Genomic DNA, 22538 nt, shown 5'->3' with positions numbered 1-22538 from the left:
ACACACCAGTGCTGTAATTATAATAATGTATGTACATATCCCTTTCATGTAAGGACTGACTTTCTCTTAGGCTCTCTAAAATCTGTTACAAGTATAGATATTTTGTGTATCTGTCTAATATTTGGGTGGAAATGGACAATAAAAATGGGACATGGGATGTTCATATAATAGCCAAATCACACCCCCATCACCACATGATATCCGTCATATCCTTTTAAGCAATAATTGAAATGAAAACTTACCCATAGGTAATTGATAAATGTATAGTGACTCTAACAGTACATCTTGTGGGGCTGTTTTTTTAACAGGAATAAAATAGCTTTTCAACACTGTAATAACATCCAAAAAAAATCTGTTTATTTTATTATTATTATCATCTTGATTTGATCGAGTCAGTCACATTCTTTCAAAAGCAAATAAATACCACAAACAAAACCAATACACTTATTCAGTGCTTCATATAACATATACAACTATACACACGTGGATAAGTCCTCACACTGTAAATTATTTTCCATCAATAGGCTTTCTCTTGTTCAGTTTGTCCATTCACATCTGTCCACATTTCATCCATGCTTCAGGTGTTACTCCAAAGGAAGGTCTTCTTGTCCAACACACTGGCCAGTTTGCAGTTGAGGGGTTGGTGAAATTTCCTGAGGAGGTCTCTGGTGGCTGGAAACATCGGACCCAGGTTTCTGTCTGCCGCTCGCCGGGTGTTAGACATGGGCCGCTTGGTCAGTGCTGACTCCACATGCTCCGACAAAGGACCTGCAGGGAGGATGAGAGCTTGATGTCAGAGTCCTTATCAATACAAAAGTAAAGGCTCAAGGCAGAAACAACCAGATAAATAAACACATAATGAAGATATAAGTTATTTTCCCCTGATATTTAAAAGACTTTAATATGAAGAGCATGTTACTGTGGCTTTTTGGATACGTACCTACACCCAGAAAGTCAAAAACTTTCTTGATTGTCACTTTAAGGTTGGCTGCGTAGTCCTCTAGTCGAAGAACTAGAATCTGCTCCCTATGGAAAACTGTCAGCCAATCCAGTAAGAAGACGATGTACATCCCCAAATTTAGCCTCACCTGTGTGGAAAATCAAATCAAATTAACATCACAAGTCCCTTGTGGTGAGACTGTATTGTCAGCTGATCTTTTCAAGGTCAAAGGTGAACTTAAAATCTCTACTGTTAATTAAACATGAACGTCTTTAAAGTATCCTGTGGTGAGAATAACTTAAAATGATGAAGCTGGTGAAATTCTTTTTGTTTTTGTCAAACCACTGAAAAGGCAAAAAAAACAACAATGAACTGATTGTACTAACAAGTATTTTCTGTGTATGCAAAGCCTGATATAGCTTGCACCCCTCTAACTCATCACTGTTGCACTGGGTGACATGTTCCTTCACTATGATGAACATGGGAATTGTAGTTTGAGTTTTATTATTTGGAGTCAACACATACACCTGTTGCCATAAATCCACACAAACTGTTTCCAACAAATGCACTGTTTACTCCTGCTTGAGTACCTGCTAAAAGCTACAGTAGTCCGCTTATTTATGAAATTATTCAAATGAAAGTACATATTTCTGAGCCACATTTAAAGATTTACATGTTCAGCAGAAACAATACTATGAGCTGAAATCTTTTCAGTGTAGTGCACAGGTGATGATACATAACATATTCATATAGAAACTGAAACTATTGGCTCATTTCAGACCAGACAAATTGTTTTCCTCTGAACAGCAGTCAAAAGTTGAAACAAACAACAGGGGTTATGATAGGACATATTTATATATAGATAGATTTATAGTATAAATGGGGATAAAAAATACTTTAAACTGTAAAGCAAACTAATGTGACCCACATTTCTAGCAGTCATTGGAATGTAACAATTGTGTGACTTTGAGTCAGTAATAGTTGAATTCCTGTTGAAATGAAGTGAGACAGGTTTTTTTTCTTTGTTCACATGCACAGACACAACGAGTCCTCAGGGGGGCACCACAATACAACAGCACCCACTAAAACTAAACTACTGTGCTGTGATTCCCAAGCAGAGCTAAAGCTTTAACAGACTTCGAAAGCCCTCATCTTCCTCTCATCCATAAAAGAAGAGTCATATAAGCAGAAAGAATACAGCGATGTTTTTCTGAATGTTTTTTGTTAGATGGATTCTGTTTCTGTTCCAGTGGTTTCAGGTCGAGCTGATTGCTGCTTTTTAGTGTAGTAAATCTCCCAGGATAACAGTGCTGTCACACACGTGTTGTGATTAGAGGTGACAACCGACAGAGCTCATAACTCAGCTTACTCCTGTGGGAGCGCTGCCTGATAGGATATATACTGAAGGGTCTGAAGTGACTCTGGGCAACTAGTTGGTCATATTTTTCCCTGCACAGAACGAGACACACTTCAGTGCAGTAATATCCATTTACAACCACCTGGAGGACAGGTAGTAATTCCCAAAGGAATTAGGTGTTTGTCATTAAGTAGCAATAAATATAGTTATAGAAGCTGTGATTATCTTTAAGTCATCTAATATTCAGACAGTTAAAAGTGTAAACATCATTTCAGCTAACCGGCATGGTGTTGGAGAGGGTGGTGTTGTAGGCACAGGAACGAAGTGACCTCTCAGACAGGCAGGACTGAAACAACTGTACAGACTCTACAACCTTCTGATGAAAATCCTCTGCTGACTTGTTGGCCATCTTAAAGTACAGGTAATCAGAATAAAGTCTGGGAACAGAAAGAAACAGCCAGGTGTAAGCCAGTTGGAACTATGAAGGAACATTTTTCTGGATTTACAAAAGAAGTTATGATTTAAAACAATGTTCTGCAACAATGACAAATTAAAGGAAAAGCCCTCAGAAGCAATCCAAAGCAAACTGTTCCACCTCAGAAAATCACATCTGTATCTACGTATACAGGCAGATGGATTTCTCTACAATACCTCTCTACTGGATCTCTGAGCATGATGATGATTTTGGCACCGGGCTGGACTGTGTGGATGAAGTCCTGGGCCAGGAACGGGGGCTCTGTCTCCTCCATGTCTCCGTGAAGATAGCTCCAGGCTTGGTTGTCCCACATAGTGGATGCACTGGCTTCACCTGTCACGACATTGACAGTCTTAGCATCACCTTGGGTAACAACAGTTCATTTAAAATGCAGCGAGGCTCAGGCATAATAATGTAGCTGAATTTTAGGCCAAAATATGCATCATTATCTTGGACCATTACGCCTTCATAACCTTCCCTGAACAGATCTGTGACAATGCAGTTGCAGCTTTTTAGAATTTAAAAATGAATTGTGTCATTTATTATCAGTAACCATGCAAAAACCAAACAAAGCAGAATCTTATTGGCACATTTCATAGAAAAAAAACCTACCAAACCAAGTTAATATTAAGGATTCCCTTCAAAAGATCAACACTACTTCACTCCAAAAAAGTAATTACTTTGATTTCTTGTTTACTGGGGGATATTCTCCACTGTCTCTCAGGCCCAGGAGAGCAAAGTTTGAGTCACACTAATTTCTGTTCATAGCATGGAGAGTGAATAAAGGTGGTTGTGACAGCACCCAGGGGCGTTCGAGGTTTTGTTTACACCATGCTGCTCTCCGAGACCACAGAATATCTAGAATGATTCGAGTGCCACTGTAGGGCTCCTGAGGTCAGAGCCACTTGTGGAAAACCCACTAAAAATGATCAAATTCCATGAATAAAGGAAAGGAAAGCAAAAGTAATGCTAATTAACCTGTCATTTCAATCATCATGGTCCGGATCCAATTGTTTCGCAGTTCAAGCTCCTCCGAAAACACCAAATGAAAACTATAAACGCTGGAGATTCTTCCATCTGATGCATAATGGACTCTAACAATACCAAATCATACCCACCCACGCACACAAACACTTTCACATGTGTTCACCTGTTATGAGCTGGAGTGCGCGGTGGACTCCAGATGAATTTCCACGGATTTCTTCTTGAATGTTGTGGGCTGCTAAGTCAAACAGATCCAGGTAATCTTCCACAGGGAAACTTTCCTGGAAGCCATCTTTGAAACGGATATAACCTGCAACCCAAGGTACACCGAAATAAGGCTTTTATACACTTTTCAGTATTTTGGTCTGCACATACAAAGAATATGAGACAAACTGGCAGACAACAGTCACATAGTTCTTCTCTTTTTGCAGTTTGCATATGCTGTTAAAAGACAGCACTTCCTGCAAGCAGCTCACAGTAAAAACTCTCCAGTGAAGAGAATAAATGGAGTATTTTATTATTAAGCAGCAGCAGAAGGTCTTCAGTTATAATCAGCTAGTTTTGTAGCTTGCAGACTAGCAGTTTTTCTCAACATTTATACATTGCTGAATTGAAATATAGAAGCATCCTAACAGGACAAAATCTGATCCAAATATGGACGTAAAAAGAAAATCAGTGGAAGGCTGACATGAAGTTTAAATGATGAACTGAATTAGGTGATTTCACATTTGCAAAGCCTAGAAGACGAGTTAAAATGGCAGACAGCAAGAAATGCTTGACCTGAGGACCTTGCACTGACTGCAGTCATACAATGTTTTTCTGTTTACTATATACAATACTACTAATGAATTCATATGTATTTCAACCTTTGAGGAGCCCTGGTCAAGGGTTAGGGTTAGGGTGATCAGTTGATGACTCACCAAAGCGTTTCCTGGTCCACCAGTGTGGCTCCTTCATCGTGTTGAACTTGATCTCTGGATGCAACAGCAGCCTGTGGAACAAGTCAGTTGTGCCACACTTTGGTTGGCCGATGATGTAGAAGAACGGCAAGCAGCGTAGACGAAACAGTTTGCCGTCCTTGTGGTGTAAGTGCTGGTGAAAGTTGGTCCTCAGGCGGTCGCACACAGTCTTGAAGCTCTTTGAGCGCAGAGTGAAGAGGTTCCTCCTGTACAGATCAGTGCCGAGTTCAGTGGAGAACTCCTCATACCAGCAAGGGCTCTTAATGCCGGGCAGGAAATGGTGAGGAATTACAGAGAACAACTGCACAGAGGAACAAAATGACATTAGGAAATTAATAGGGTGGACAAAATAACAGAAATACTGTAACATACAGTGTAGCCCCTTTTGTAAATCATGATGTGGAGAAGATATTATGTTCAATTTGTGTTCCACAGTTTACTCCTGCAGTATCTGAAAGGTCTTTCACAGAGAACAGCAACTATTTTCACCTTTAATCCATGTAATTTACCTTGTATGCCAGTGGTTATATAAAGTATCAAAACATCCATAATTTAGGGCCATATGACATGATTTTGCAGCTTTGCAACTGACGCATCGTCACCTTTAGTATTTGGTCATTTTGTACTGTTAGTTGAATTATAGAGTTAGATATTCATATGTCTAACACTGACACATGCCAATAATTGCTATTCAACTGACTCACTACCGCTGTAAAATGTGATTTTAGCTGAGTTGCTGATGCTTTAGCCACAAACACTGCAAAATGATGCAGGGTAAGGTGGAAAAGTAAGATGAGAACATACACCAAACACAGGAGAATGACAGTACTTTAGCACATAGCTGTCAGTAGGCCCTTAGCAACACTTAGCAAGACATGTAACCTGATATTTACTTAACAGCCCTAGAAACTTTGGTTTTGAAAACACTATGTTGAATCAACACCTCTATCAGTCTCACTGGTCATTATGAGCTTCACCAAACAGGCATTTACTGCAGTGATGATTATAAGGTGTATGTTACTTGTCAGTCTCCAACAATTCACTTTTGTCAACAAAAAATGAAGCAATCGTAGTATTAAGAGTTTCCTGTGTGGACTGAATTGCCATTTGCTAGCATATTTTTTGCCATTGTTTGTCTGCAGACTTACATGGGAGTCCGTCTCAGTGACATCCTTTATATCCGGCACCTTCCTCGGTTTGTACTCCAGCTTGGAGCTGATGATCTTCACCAGCAGTTTCATGTCTATTAAATTCTTTTCAGAGGGAGCTTCAGCTGCTGTTGTGTTGGTCGGGATGACCACAGGTCTGAACTGATCAGGTGAAGGGGTGAAAAAAAGTCCTTTCTTGTCCCACGTCAGGATGTAGGAGGCCATGATGAGGAACATCAGTGTCAAGCCCATCAGGAAGCTAACCACTTTGACTTTTGAGATGCTCCGCAGGTTAGTCAGTGTCAACAAGGAAACCCACTTGACATCCAGAGTGTCGGGCAAGTTTGTGTGCTTGAAATCAAACAACGTCTTGACAGGCGTTTTCCCATAGTTCTCAGCCATGGGCAAGCTGTGGAGGATGTAACTGTGGTCCGTTTGGGTGTTTCTCCCATATTTGCAGTCTGATAGTGGCATGCTGACATAAAAGCAGAGTAGGCATGTAGAAAAAGGAGCCGAGAAATTATTCTTGCAAAGATTCACCTACAGGAGGTTGTGTGTCCCGATGTGTCCGTTCATCATTGTTTTTAATCGGCAGGTTGTCGTTTGGCTTCATTTCTTACATGCTCCCCGGTCTTCAGCAGGGCCTTCTGTAAATCAGAAACAGTTGTTAAAACACAGCACGTAGCTTTTATATATGACTTCAGTTTTCTTTTCACCAAAAGTGCAGCAGCGTAGTTTCATTTGAAGTATTTCAGTCATCTCCCATAATTCCAAGAAAGGTGGTATTTATAATATTAGGGAATTTGAGGGAGCCTCTCTGGGGCATCAGTACGTTAATGTCAAATACTCCCTTCTATAGCACAAGTCACCTCTAAAATGTTCGAGGTCAGCTGCAGAGTGTGTGTGGTCTGCTGAGATGAAGAGCCTTGCTTTATGATGAGGGCTGTATAGCACATGCAAAGACAAGCTCCACTAAGAGACTTTCAAGGTCAGAATAATAGTTACTCTGTAATTCAAAACTAAAAACACACGATTATTCTCGGTGAGCTTGCAGCCCGCTGAGAGCTCTATTTTTTTAACCTGGAAATATCATTTTCAAGATCATGGTTTTTCAAAGAGAGAAACCAGTAAGGTATTGATACAGGTGGATACACTGTTTTGTTTTTCTTTCCCTCCACATGAATAATAAGAAAGTAGGCATTATTATTTCTAGGGTCCAGTGCTAATACATTCCAGACACCTGAGTGTAAAATGTTTTTAAAACACCTCTCTGACACTTCCTCAGCCTCTTTCTTTTTCTTTTGTTGCAGTTTGTTAAATTTAACAATCCCACTGGACCAGCGAATGAAATCCTGCACCAGTTCTAGCGAAGTACAGCACTCTCTAACACAACATGGGCCTGTTAAAACCCTGCCACAAAAACATGATGTGAATCTACATGTTCACGCCATTGAAGGTGCAAATTCAGAGGAAAATGAAAGGTGTCTCCACCTCAGTCCATAAAAGCAATTCAACCAATTCCAGCAATAATATTTGATCACTGTAAGTAAATTATAAACTCCAACTAGCTCACAACCATTTACTCTTTGCACAGATAGTGCAGCCACCCACAGATGTGATTGGCAGGTTGCCATCATGACTGTGGGGAAAGTCTATCTTTTAGCCTACTGTAGCTGTTACTGATAGCAAAATCATCAATTATTGGACAATGCTGCAAACTATATATAAGCCTGAGGAGGTTTTCAGAAGTGATTGGTTGCGTTGAGAGAGAGTGGCTCTGGGATAGAAGAGAGAAAACTCAAATGTTCACCCCCTAAGTCATCAAAGTGTAATTGCATGAGTGCAATAGTGCAATGAGGAGGGGACAACATTTTTATTTTGTTGCTAAATTAAAGGTTTCCTCTATTCTTCAGTTTACTCATCATGAGGATTTCTCCTCAGCCTGTACAAACAGTTGAACTGTGTCTTCTGCAGCTCTGGACTAGGATACTCCACTACCACACAGCTTGCTTGTGACCTATGTACATGTAAATTTGTTCTACCCAGTGTCGCTTGTTATGCTTACAGCCTTTCCCTCGTTGTTTTAATGTTGCAACAATACTTTTGATTGTGTCTGCATCAGTGCAGACTTGCTGAATGTGTGCACAGAGGGCTTGAAGAGTCCACAAGTAAGCCCCCACACACTTCCAGATTTCATAATGGGACAGCTCTGAGCAATTGCAGACTTTGAGGAATGCATGGCAGTCTGCAGGCCTGTGTGGGTTGATGCTGGGGTTACGCAAAGAACTTATTTTTAATCCTTCTCGGGGTGATATGGGCCTCATTTAATGAAATATCCATAGATGGAGGTGGGCTAAATACAAACTCTCACATCCACAGTAGTTAATAGTTTAAACCATACTAATCCGGTTTACTGCCTTACCTTTATATGTCCTACATTTCCGTATTTTGATGCTGTTTTTATGCTTGTTAATGATGTGTAAAGCCCTTTCTAGCTGTGTTTTGAAAAGTATGACATCAATAAATGATATGGTTCTCTGGATCTCATTTTCTTCACGCCTCTGCCTATCTTCAATTCTACAAATCCAGGTAATTGTTATCCTCTTTGTTCTTTGTAACTATTAATCTATTATTCTCATTAAAGATTAATGTCTAGTTCAAGCAAAAATTCAAAGTGTGAGAGAAGAGAGAGATTTGGAAATGTGACAGACCATAAAGAGGACAGTGAGAGTCAAGGGTAAAGCACGGAGTGGGGAAATGAAGCCACAGAGATGAGACAAACTGTGTGAGAAAGAACAGGAAAGACAGCCTTTAGACCTCTTTGGTCTGAAAATCGATCTGTGGCGGGAAGCAAACAGCAGGTAGGATTGACTGAGGTGAAACCCCATCATCAAAATCTTGCTGACTCAAAATAAAAACCTGCACTCATCATTGCATTAGATGCCTTTGTTGTCCAAAGCACAAAATGTCAAGACGGATCTGGTATCAAAGCCAGAACGGCATATTACTCATGATGGTGCAATGTGTTGGGTTGTAGGTTGTGAATTTGTCAGATTATCTGAAATCTTGCAGACTCAAGGCTACACAACGCCAACACACTACCACCTACAAGATTTTAGTGTATTGTGTTTTTTTGATATTATTATTATTATTAATATTATTATATGGTGTACTACTATACTGGCAATATCTTTCTCTTTACAATACCAATAGTTCAGACAAACATAATAACTATTCTCATAAAAAAACAGTGTCTAATCTGTTTAACTTTTCTTTGGGTTTGTGCAGATTTTGTACTAGTTCATTGTGCAAATAGCACACACAAAAATAAGTGGTGCTTCGAGCTAATGCTAACATCAGGATCCTAATATGCTAACACAAAGTTTAGTGAGTTAGCATGCTAACATATACTAATTAGCACTAAACACAAAGTACAGCTGATGCTGATGGGAATATCTTTAGTTTTCTGGCACTAAAACTAAATAAACTAAAGTACATGTATTGGAGAAATAACATTTTTGATCTTGAATTAGTAGCCCGAATATCACCAACATCATTACAATTTATTCAGAGGAAGACATGAATGCGTGTACCAAATTACACGGTAATCCATGCAATAGTTGTTGAGATATTTCACAAAGTTCAAGTTAAATTAAAAAGATGGATCCTCTAGACACCATGACTGTCTCCACAAAACTGCCTGACAATCCATTATATAGTTGATGAGATATATCAGTTCATCCCATCATTGACATCCATAGAGCTTTACGGCAAGCATGGCTAAAAACCCCACACAAATATTCTCATATGCACACACATTTCTTCTCACCTCTACGGTGATTTCAAATCCCACATCACACCCTATATCAAAACTACTGCTAGCTGGATGTTTTGATGGCTCGGATACTGACGCTCCCCAGACAATTAATCCTAATCTGTTTGCTGAGCCACTGACCTTTCCATTAGTGGGACTCTCTGACCAAAATTCCCCACTTGTAGAAAATAAATTTCAAAATTAAATAGGCAGATTGCCATGGAATTTAGAGAGCACAGCGATGCTCCCACAGGATGAACTTTTTTTCCATTTTGGACAGTAAGTATTTCTCTTTCTCCATCCTCAGGTCAAAATATCAACTTGGCACAAAATATCCTATAAAAATAATGTGCTGACAACCATGAAATGTGTTGAATCTATTCAGGCTGAGTGGCTGAAATCATTTGAATTTATTAACCCAAAGCGTTTTATTTCACTTGCGGTCAAGAAGAGTTACTATTTCTTACATTTCAATTATAAACACAGGTCTCTTTTCTAGATTATTAATAAGCTTATAAACTCCTCTCCTGTTGGCACATACTGTCAGATCATGACTGTGATTTGTTTTTTTCCAACACAACCAACAAAATCCAATTGGAAATTATACCCTGTGTTGTAATCAGTGTTTTGAAAACCCAGCCTCTTCAGCCATCTTCAAATTAACTCTAACTTCTGAATCTTTGTCCTGTCTTTATCCAATCTTTTTAACATTATTTATCATACAGATATCATCAAACCTACTGGATAAAGTACAAGCTTGGGTCCCAGGTTAATGGGTTTATCAAGTGCCGCTAAAATATTTTGTCTATGTAAAACCTCTTCTTTACATTTCTGGAAGTTACTAATGATTATTCATTCACTCAAATTCATGTAAGACATGATGAATGAAAGATTGAATGAATAAATTAATTTTCCATACCATTATAATGGTCAACCCGACACGACACACAATAATACGCATACGTGATTTTGGCATGTTTCATATTATTCTGATGCAATTATTCTGAAGAGGCTGTACTTAGGCACAGAGCTAAATGCTAACGCCAGCATGTTAACATGCTCACAATAACAATGCTAGAATGTTTCAATTATGTAATTATGAAGTGGGAGTTATTTGTTTTATTTAGGTAGGCTATTTGAAAAATTTAAATGTTGACCAGAAGGTAACAGGTGAAAGGTCAGGCAATCATATTTATGACAATTCATCCTCTGGGGATCATGCATGTCTGTACCAAATTTCCCAGTAAAGCCATTCAGTAGTTGTTGAGATATTTCTCTCTGAACCACACTGGTTGAGTCTATGTCTGGTGTTTTGCCACTGTGTTGTTTTTGATACTGGCACTAGGGAGCGCCAAGGATGGACGTATTCAAATTCTACACATAGTGGCTTTAATTATCATGTCTTTAGCACACGTAAATGTAATTTGTAGAATAGGCCACCTTCAAGAACCGCAAATAAGAAAAATGACATTGTTCACTTTTGAGATGATACGTCCTTATTGAACCTCACAGGCTACAGTGAAATACATTGGGAACTGATTTGTAATAACAATATGTTCAGCTGTGATAAAGGTCCATCATATCAGTAGCTTCAGGCTGTTACATAGACAAACCATGAAGCTCATTATTTTTAATTAGCCCCAGCTGTACAGATTCCTGTGTGTCTAATTTGGAGTTCAACCTTCAGTGCAGCTGATAAATATTAACAGTTACTACTGTCAAACTATAGGCCTGTGTCTTGTCCCTTCTAGTCTAACCTCCCTCAGATAAAAGACAAGGTGACAGTATATTAACACTTGATAGCATTTTCTATGACATTTCAGATTTCAGATGGGCTCCTATGCATCTCTTTGAGGTGTTAAAGGGCCCTAACACACTGCCTCCCTGTCTTGCACCCTCTAATTTAAAAGTGGTGCCAATCAGCCTCAACCCATTCCGTGCTGCAGATATCAAGATAACAACTATAATAGCAAATGAAAATGAGCATCCCTGCAGAGCTCTTCCAGAGACAAAATGCTGCATGCTGTATGGAGATGTACAGCTCTGTTAAGCATCAACATTATGAAAGAAAGATGATCCACTGTGATCACAAAATCAGCTAAAGAGCGGAAGACCGTCAGTTCCGAGAGGCAGAACTCGGTACACACACATACTCTGGCCTCTCCTGAAACATGTTTTAATCATGTCTTCATGTTTATAACTGTGTAAACACATTCTGACCTCGTACAGTACACTCTGTGACTAGGACTTGGCCAAATCCCAGCACTGGGAAATGGGAGGCACAAGAATAACCAATGCCACAAAAGGAAATAAAACAGCCTCCCTGTTGATAGGGAAGTCAAACAAAGACGGATGGGATACCAAACTGCTGTAAAATAAAACGTTCTCTATGTGGATGAAAAAGAAATCAAAAGTAAAAGTAATCTGAAGGACAGAAAACAGCCAATCACTCCCTGCTGGGAGGTATCAGATTTTTTTTCTTTCTCTGGCCCTTTTCACAATCAGATTATGGAGGAAATCTTGGCAGGAAATCTAACAGCTCCCTGAGAGCACAAATATCTCAGGAAAGGAGCTTCATCCGTCTCATGATGCTGGACTAGTCCTACCTTCCCCTTTCTACTGCTCACAGAAATGAGGAGCGGGTGGATTTTCTGTCACTGGAGAATGATGTTTGCCTTCACAGGAATCTGACCCCTTAATCTGTTAAACAAGCAGGCTATAGGAGCAACAGTACAGCCTAAACAAACAGACACGCACTAGAAATATTAAGCCTCTGTTTAACAGTAACGTCTGTCTTGATCAGACAGGTCACCACAGTCCACCTTGACATCTGGAGCACAGATGTGGTCCTCAGCTAAACTCTGCTTGCGTGTAAGCATGCATATGTTTTTCAAATAGCAACAGGTTGTTAGTTTTAGCAGCACTTTAAAACCAAGGCGACATTAATAACAAGCTGAGAACATCTGAAACGCGCGTCCCACTGTTTAATGAGTGCGAGGGAGAAGGAACGGGCTGCTCTTAAGGCAGAGGTGGATCTGAGGTCTGCCTGGGTGGGCAGTGCAGTTGTGATCATCGCTTCTATCGATTAATGTGCTCATCAAAGGGATTGCTGAGATCTGTAACACGACATCAAAGTGTTTTCCTGTGCACTGAGGGAATATTGGCAGCATTTTGGGTGCCCTCACTTTCAGTTTCAACGCAACAGCAAAAGTGCTTTTTAGGTAATATGGAAAAGCCTAAGATGGCAAAAAAAAAGATGGTTTTGAAAGGGAAAGTGCTGGTAATAACCCCTTAGTCAAGAACCACAGCTAATTTGGTGGAAAAGGGGCACTCCTGATCCGTATGTCTCTTCAGAACAGTTCCAATTTGGAGCCATGACTGTGGTGTTTCCGAACCAATCATTTTACCTTCACTCACAATCCCGCCATCACATTTTAGCTCGTAACTAATCATGGATGTATGCATGCCTGAACGAGACTATGAAGTAGGCGGATATTGAAACAAAAATATAATTCATAGTTAGTTCATACGAGTGTCTTCATGATAAATTAGTTTATTTTATTTGTGCAGTCTTTCTTGGCCACTGGGTGTCATGTGACGTGAAATGTAATCTGTAGCCACTAAGCCGAAACCACCTCACAGCCCAGCACTGCTTTTGGGGACTGTGATGGATGTTCACAACAGACAGTTTAGGTCATAATGTAATGTTTTTTCCTCGCTCATGTTTCTCGCTTCATCTGTTTTCCCAGATCTCAGCATTTAACTTGGTGAGTATGTTGCTTACCAAAAGACTCCAAATCAAAGTTGTAATAAACCGGAACGATCTGCGGATGTGCCCTGGGCCCTTCAGATTACATCATTCTAAATATTACAAAAATATATCATCTAATTTTGTTATTTTCTTATGATTACAAAATGATGATGGGACTAATCAATCTGACCACAGTGGACCTGAATCTACCAGGAACACATGCTCTTAACATAAGATAAAAGAAGAATATAATTGAAAGCCTGATTGAGCTTGTAGATTTCAGTCTAAAACGGTAACAAAACAGCATGTTCTTATTAAGTGTCGCTCAAAGATGATGAACCACATTAAAACCCTCTGCCTGATCACGTTATTCACAAAAGTGGCAGAAGCTTGGCTGGGCCTTCGGGTGGCACCCACAGCTTGATGTTCTCCACAAACCTGACACATGTATCTTCTTGAACAGCAACCAGGAGTGAATGTGGCTGGAGATTATGCTGATGAAAAACCTGTCAGCTTTGTTCAACTGCTGCTGTTTTTGATTGTGTGTGAGGACCTACCACTGTTAATCCTGTTTGCACACACAAAACACTGCCATGTAGCAGCTTGATCGCACTTGCAGGATTTCTTTATTGACTAATGTGAGCCAAAAGCCGTTCACACGCTCAATGTGACATTTGACAAGTAGTCAGAGGTAAAACAAAAAAGTTCATACAAATAATTTTAATTTTTAAACCTTTATAATCGGACTGCAATTATTATGCGTCATGAAGGTAATAATTATATTGTATAAATCACTCATGACTTCTGTTTCGCTTTGAGCCCACACTGTAATACTTTTATACTTTAGGGGAATATATTTGTGTTGGCAGGTGACTCAGACTTGATCGCTTTCAGGTCTACAGCATGTATGCAGCTAATTAAAGACATTTTATTTTTAACTGAAGACATTTCTTGAATCTTTACTGTTTTGATTTAAGGTAAAATCTTATCTTAGCAAAGTTTGCGTTTAGTGTTTAAATAGTAATGTTAAAATGTTTGAATGGGTTTTAATTGTGTTAAATTTGTGGTCATTTCAGAATAAACTCGGCTTCTAAAGCAATATGACTTATAACAGCACACTACAGTGTAAATTAACATAATATGTAATATATACATATGCTCATTAAATGCATCAGAACAGATACATTTAATTGAGCAGGATTTACACACCTCATACATAAAGTTTCTTCAAACTCAGCCAAACAGCTCAATCTTAAAGGACAAAAATGACACTTTAAAATCAACTGCAGGGAAGGAAACTGCAGAACATGTCATGTGCAAAAAACACGTTATCAGATGAAAAAGGAAAACAAAAAAAATCCCCATTTAACAGTAGGACAGCTCGAGCAGAACAACAAGGGAGTGACGGATGCAGATAAAAGTTTGACTACATTAAATCCTCTCTAAAACAGTTTTCATCTTAGAAATAATGCAGAGCCAATCGTGGATTGCTGAGACTTGTTCATCACAAGTTAAAAACTACCAACTCTTGAAATAGAAACACTGAGCTGTTGCCAAAACACTTAAGTATCATGCAGTCCACCCACATTCCTAATGTGCTCTGTTACAGAATCCTTTTCTTCCATTTGTGGTGGACCCCCAGAGTCCAGTCTAAACAATCTGATATGGTACAACTCTCTCTCTCCCTCTCCCCTCTCATACTTTTAGCATTACCTAAGCCTTCTAACATCAGCCCTTGCCAAAAGGAGCATGGCTTTGACATCTCAGCAGCTCCAGACATTTGTTCCACAAACTCGGGGGGCAACCTAAAACCTTCCTGCCCAGTCGACCGGACAGACTGCAGGAGTGGGTGCAGCAGCCGGAGTGAGGTTTGGCTTGGGTGTGTGCAGAGTTATGGGGCGTGGAGAAGTGCTACAAACTGACACTCCACATATATGTATTTATATATATGTCCTCCTCCTTTCACGCCCCGACTCCCACTCTCTCACCCTCCAATTAACAATAAAATACAACTTTAGTGATTTAGAAGCTGCACTGAGAGTCCACAGAGGCGGGTTTGTCCAAAGGTCATCTGCCTACCTGTCAGGACCTCCACTCTGCACCCCGAGCAGGAGCTGCAGCCCCCTTTATAGACTAGAAGGGGGAAGCAGGAGAGGAAATTGAACTAAATGTCAAACAGAAACAGTGAGTGCACAAACATGTCACACAACAACAGTTCTGGCCCCAGACTTCAAACCAAACCACTGGCAATGAGCTGGAAAAAGAATACACAAGTCACTCCTTGACTTGTTTACTGGGACTCATGAGAAAAACACGTTTTGGCATAATGGAAGGAGTTAGTTATTATCAATCTGTCAAATACTCAGATGTAGGCAGAGAGCGTTCCAGTTTGTTACGTTACAATAAACAGAATAATAATTACAAGATAAGCACAAGATGTTGGGAGCATGTGTACAAATGTTTGCAGCAGTTTATCTTTGCCTCATGACACAGTTCTTTTTGTGGTTGAATGTCCGAGTCTACCCCCAGAGACATGACACTGAGATATTCTGCAGCTGTTCACTGAGGGAGAAAATCCAACCAGGAGGATGTTAGTTTTATGAATTACAAAGTCTCAGACACATAGTATCGCTTTGGGGGACTTTATACATCATCGTTTTCACCGTTTGCGTGCGGTGTTGCAGTTATGTTTAGGCTACCGTTGGCTGATACTGCATATACAGATGTCTACTGATAAATAGCTACACCGCTCTGCTGTCAAATTCAAAACCACAACGTTTCCTCTGACGTAAATGAACTAATAAGAAAAAACACGACACGACAAACAAAAAGGATTTTTTTGTATCAGGAAAATTAACTTTTAAATAATTGTGCAAATGCGTCGTTCATATAAGGAATAACCTATACGTAGACCAGAAATGTAACAAAAACCTCCATGTTTTGATGTAACTGATAAACCAAGCTACTCACACTGGAGTTGGGTCGGTTTAATCCACGCGCCTCTGGTGCGGCAGCTCACGAGCCATGATGACCACCACTCCAGGCGGCTGAAACGACCCGACAGGTGTTTGTAAGCAACGTTAAGTGGAAGAAATGGGGATGTATCCTCAGCGTGGACCGTGTTCATGTTGACAACAAACGCCGACTGGGTTCTGTCGCGGAAATGCGAGACTTTCCGGAGACTCCATCTGAGTGAGCTCCCCCCGCGCTCAACCCGGAGTGCAGAGGAGAGAGGGGAGTCACCGGCGGCGACCAGTCTTATCTACATTTCAACCTCCCGATGCTTTTATTGACTCGGGTTGACGAGCCGTTATGATGAATGGGCACAGCGCTTTAAACGCAAATCGATAGATGCAGTCGCTGTGTGGAGAAAGTAGTGCACCTACCTCACCTCACGAAAAGTTAACCTAATTGGGGAAATGTTCCAAAAGAAAAAAAAAAAACTTGACATAAAAGATGCACTTTTGTGTTATTTCCTGCATTGATTTAATGTTACAAAACCCCATTACTGAAGCTACTGTATCAGATACTAGTGTTCAAGACCCAACGTTGATACACAATAAATCACTGTCCTCGTGAAGTTCTTAAGAAATCACTGACACACCATTGCCTCTAAATGGTCCATTTTATTTTATTTGGAAGTTTCGTTTTTACGAATAAATCAGCTCATACACACATCAGCTCTCCAACCTTTAAGTAATTCCAAGGTAGGCTATTAGAGCAAACAATTGTATGTCCTTGAGCGATTTGGAGAATAGACGTGGTGTTCATTTACCAGCTTTTAATTTGTGGGTTTTTTTTGGAATCAATATTGTGCAAGCAGGGACATTTGTTGGTTACGTAATATCTACAGGATATCGTATTTTTACCGGAACAGCTGTCACGTGCACATGTGGTGGAATTAGTTCGTAAAGTTATTCTGAAGTAAAGGAGAATGTTTTTCTTCATTAGCTACCGTGACTCATTCTGTATGAGTGGGAGTCAGTGTGGATGTTTCACAACAGCACCACAGCCCCTAATGGTAAAACCACAAGCTCCTTTGAAACGAAACTGAGCAGCAGATGACACCATGGTGTTTGTCACGTTGTTTGTCTTGTGGGTTTATGTCGTTGTTAATGGTGATCTTATGAGAAATGTTCAGAAAAAAAGATGGGAGTTACACATCTGCAGTAAATTATTTTGGTGCTGTAATTATTCCACAACCTGCCTTTAACTTTAAATGAGTTCATCTTCTTGAGGACAGTTATCAAAGTTGAACACATGCAATGGAGAGGTGCTGTAGCAAGCTATTTAACCACATTTTGAACACAGGCTTCTGTTGAAGACATAAATATCACTGACACTGATATCAAGTTATTTCTGTGTTTCACCACTGATGCACAATAATTGCTAATAACACATTATCCCATCTTTTATACATACATACCTGAAAATGTATCCGTACTATCAATCTCCATTGCAACAGCACTGTGCATTTAAAGTGTGAGATCATATTGTCAACATTGTCATTGTATGTAAACAAAAAAGACGTCCACAAATGCAAAGTGCATTGCTAGTTACAGTTTTTATCAGCATGGATGGGTTTAACACTGTGAAAAGACCTATCATGATTAAATTAAATCCTTTCACTTCCTTCTACATGACACAAGCTGGAGTGTTCCCTGTAAGCCCTGTCATTGACACATTTCCTCCTCTTTACAGGAAGGAAATTAATTCTGTTGTCGAGAGCCAACTCACTCGCCATTCATCATGACATCTGTTTTTTTGGCGGGAATAAACAGAAAAAAATTAGCAAAACGAAATGAAATGTTGAGGGCTGCTGTGATGTTCATCTTTGGAGCGCCCACCGGTTGCAACTTTAAAGAGGTGAGATGGTTCATTTCTGACAAGTGAAAGAGCCTGCCCTGGGAAACTGACGCTGCTCTATGAAGATAAAGTCTCATTTGAATAAACTGCCTCCCCTCTAGAGCATATCCATATGCATGAGACTCCGAGTCTAATTGCTGTTAATTCCTGTTAAATTGATTGTGATTTATTCACATCTCACAGAGATGCTCAAGCTGTGTGAATGAAGGGAGTCTAACAGATAGATTTCCCCACAGAGTCACCTGGATCAGTTTTGATCAGTTTGAATGTATCACATGTGGCTCATGTTAATAAATGAACTCAATATTCAAACACACCATTAAATTAGGATATCATTCTGTAGATAGCAATGTCAGTCGGTTCGTTCTTCTCCACAGGATCAATCATTTTACTTTTGGTGATGCCTTTTTCCTTTTGCGCCACCATGAGGCTGATATTTGTGGATGAATTTCCATAACAATTTGGTTCCCACCTTGATGTAACAACTTTGGTGGACCCGTAACATTTTATCTATCGGCCTCAGGTAAAAATTTAAATGTGTGTAATATTTTGGTTTATGACCAAATACCTGCATAACTAAAGGAATTCCCATCAGCCTCAGTTGTACTTTGTCGTTAGTGCTGGCCATCAGTGTTTAAACGTGGACGCTGTGGTACCACTTCCTGCGACTGCACAAAAATGAAGCCAAAATATCCCGGATGCGAGCACTGTCATCTTGCACTGGTGACGTCATTCAGAGCCAAAGTTTGCACAGTAGTGAATGTTGTTGGAGACGCAGTATCGAAGTCCTACCTATAAACCCGGCCAATTCAAGTCTGGCTTTTATAGCATCACTGAATAAAACAAAATTTATCAGAAATATTAATTATCTACTTTTTTAGTTTGCTCATGTCCCATCTGCTAACATAGAAGCAATGGGCTTTATGACCTAGACTGCAATCAGCCACCAGGGGGCGAAAAAGATGCTTTGGCTTCACTTTTGGGGTCAATGCTGCTGACTAGCAAACATAAGCATGCTATCACTCAAAATTAAGATGGTGAACATGGTAAACATTATACCCGCGACACATCAGTATATTAGTATTACTCATTGTGATCATGTTAGCATGATGACATCTGCATTTTTCTCAAAACACTGCTGAATCTAAGTGCAGCCTTACAGAGCTGCTAACCTGGCTGTAGTCTTGTAAAACACACACACATACACTCACATACAGAGTATGTGCAACTAAGAAATTATTCCTTAAAGCAGCTATAATAACAAATAGTCAGATTTTTCCCTAGAAACTATCGGACTCTGTAGAGAGCCAGTAGAGACCAAAAGAGAGCTAAAAGAGAGTGAATATTGGACTTACATCCACCAGGTGGACACAAACATGACTCCAAATGAATGATAATGTTGCTCCCATTGCTGGGCTTGTAAATTAGCAACTATGTACTAGTCAGCCATAATAACTCAAAAGATGATTATATGTCAATACTGTGTTCATAACTTGTTTCCACTTCCCTTCCCTCAATGGGGAAAAGAAATCAGTTATTGCAGGTTTAATACTCACCTTTTTAACTAGGAATCACAACTTTGGCTATTTGAACTGTTATGGTGGGCTTTTTTTAAATTCCTACTGAATAATAATTGGGTTAATACTGCAGTTTTAAACTTTGATAAGAATGCCTTTGTAGCATAATTTTATAACATTGTTGTTCTATATTAGCACTGTTGTGTGAAGAACCTTATGACAAAAGCTATTTAATTATTTTACTTACTTTTAATCCTCATCTTTTGTGCCATTTAAGACAGGCATTCGCATACAATATGGAATCCACCAAATTAGACCAAAACCACATAACAGAGGTCTGCAAGCTTCCTCTATCATCTCTGGAAAGTTGACACTTTCTTCAAAGTCCTGCAGAAGTATTCTACGAGTTAAAAGTGTGTGTTTTTATACTGTTATTGGAGATCCTTGAAGGAAACTCAGGCTCATTAAAAAGCTGAAATTTTCCTCTCTGCGTGCTGCATCCATCTCTGTCTTTCTGAGTCAAATATGTGGATGTCAGCTCACCTTGGAGCGTTTACTATCCAGCACAGAGACGTCAGGATTTCAACAGTAAACGTAGTAGGTCTCTTAGCATCTGACTGAGAAATTTTACTTTGCAGAATCTGTGCATGAGAGGTGAGAGGCAGACTGTTGCATCTCGTTCCCTATCTAACGGCAGTACAGAGTTCATTAGACTGCCATTAGTTCATGCAGCAGCCGTTGCGAGATAATGTCCTCTAATGAGCGTGTTGGAGCTACGTGTGTGTATAAATGTGTGTGTGCCAGTGAGGACAAGCGCTCTTGCAACACTGCGGTCTTTGACTTTGAGACAGACTGTAATTAACAGCGCTCTGTCCTTTTCTGTGTTATTAGCACAGCTGACCTTTGAATGCATCAGATCAGTGAAACAACACATCTGGTAAAGCTGCAGTGTTTGGGGAGAGGAAAGGTGAAGAGAATATTAAACAGAAATTGTGAATGAGAGGAAGTTTCACAACTATTGTTGCATTGTTTTGACCAAAGGGCAATATCAATACTAAGATTCTGCCTGATCATCCATTTTTTCAAAGGATTTTCAATATATTTATAGAGGATTTAACTAACTGTCTGTCACTGACCCAAGCTGATCAGATGATTATATACTCAAGGGCCTTTGGCAGAACAGGTTCCTCTCAGAGTGACAATGGGAAACACACTCCTGTTGCTCTGCTTGAGTTCAGCCCACAGTTAAAGGTGATTTAGGGATCTGGAATCCCCCCTCATTTTACTCAAGATTAAATCACATTACACTCATTTCCCAAGCCATAAAGCCTCTTCCCTGGAAAAATATTTTTTCATCTAGGACTTGACTCCTGTGCCAGCTAGTGGTCTTGTAATCACATCAGTGTGTCCACGTTGGCCTGTGCGCAAAGATTAAAACACGTAGTCAAAAGATTTGTGAGGGAGGGGAAGAGATGGACCAGACGAGCTTAATCGCTGTTGCCTGCCAGAGATTTATCCAAGACATCGCTCATACACTGGCATGCCATTTCCGGACTTTCTTGAGCAAAAACCCTAACTGGGAAGTTATCCAAATATTTCCCCAGAAGTCAGATTAGGCCTGTAGTCTCACTCTAAATCATAATTGCTCTTGCTGTAGCTCAATTTGGCCGCCTTAATTGTTTTGCCACTTTTCTGTCTCTCACAGGCAACTTTTTTCGCTTCTGCAAGGTACTTCTGCATAGAAATAGGTTTATCAAAACCACATCATAGAAGGAACAAATCAATGAGGGAGGGCAAAGTCAGACTAAATGAGAGAGAATATTGACTTTCTCTGAAAATCTGAACACACTTTACACTCTCAAGCCAATCCAAAGAAAAAACCCATTCAAAATAGAATCAGTTACACCAAGAAAAATGAGTCAATCATTAAACAGATTTGATTATGAATATGGAAAAGAATATATTTACTTACTTTTAACACTTGGAGAGTCCCTTTTTATTACATCATTTCCTAATGGTGGGTAACAGCTGGAGAAGACAGCTGAAATAATGACAGACTGCAGGCAAACAGAGGGGAGCGTTTGGATTGTCAAGCATTTGGCATTTTATTCCTTTTCAAGCACAGTAGCTGTCTGACGTTTGTGTTTTAGCTCCAGGGATTTAGACAGAATTTAACCAAAGAAAACAACTGGTGTTAAAATCATAATGTAAATATTCTGCATGTAGTATAAAACAATTGTGCAAAGATGTTCAACAAGTCTTGCTATGGTAATGGTGCTGTTAAAATTTTTATGACTTCCGACGTTTGTCATTGAACTGGCCCGAAGATGAGGTGGTACAGCTCACGTCTGAATTCCCAAACAGGCAAACCTCCAAGGAAATCCCCATCCCCCATTTTAAACCTCAACCTGACTTTCACTCTCTACAGCTGATTAAAAGACCATTACAAGTTGGCTCCTTCTGCCAGCTGACTGCCGCTTGGTACTGAAGAAATCAGTTTTATCTCCTCCTGCCTTGGCCGGGGTCCCTGCTGCGCTGCAGCACGCTGGAGGATGCAGTTGAAATACAAAGCATCTACTAGAGATGTCAAGCTAAACTCTAACAACTCAAGCAAACGCAGGATGTCTGCAAACTCTCCCAGACCAGCTTCTGTGTTCTTGTCATTCTCTTTTTCTTGGCCTGCATATTACACACAGCAAGGCAGTAACATTGCCCACAGATTGACAG

General features: G+C 39.9%; 1 protein-coding gene across 2 annotated transcripts; it reads right to left on the bottom strand.

The window, feature by feature from the left end:
- Positions 1 to 335: 335 nt before the first annotated feature.
- LOC118329291 (carbohydrate sulfotransferase 15-like) lies at positions 336 to 16695 on the bottom strand. Of its 2 annotated transcripts, XM_035663387.1 has the most exons (9): positions 16399 to 16695; positions 15508 to 15561; positions 5864 to 6510; positions 4677 to 5016; positions 3923 to 4066; positions 2949 to 3105; positions 2578 to 2734; positions 941 to 1088; positions 336 to 768 (listed from the first exon to the last, which is right to left on the bottom strand). In XM_035663387.1, the coding sequence occupies exons 3-9, from the start codon at positions 6335 to 6337 to the stop codon at positions 578 to 580; spliced, it is 1611 nt and encodes a 536-aa protein (XP_035519280.1). In that variant the 5' UTR covers positions 6338 to 6510; positions 15508 to 15561; positions 16399 to 16695; the 3' UTR covers positions 336 to 577. The 2 variants fall into 2 exon arrangements, with proteins under 2 accessions (XP_035519280.1, XP_035519279.1); XM_035663386.1 differs by lacking the exon at positions 15508 to 15561.
- Between the last annotated feature and the right edge of the window lie 5843 nt (positions 16696 to 22538).

This window comes from Morone saxatilis, unplaced genomic scaffold, assembly GCF_004916995.1.
Source record: "Morone saxatilis isolate NCDOM2014 unplaced genomic scaffold, NCSU_SB_2.0 Contig19, whole genome shotgun sequence".
In the NCBI taxonomy this organism is placed as follows: domain Eukaryota; kingdom Metazoa; phylum Chordata; class Actinopteri; family Moronidae; genus Morone; species Morone saxatilis.
This window is presented reverse-complemented; position numbering and strand designations above follow the sequence as displayed.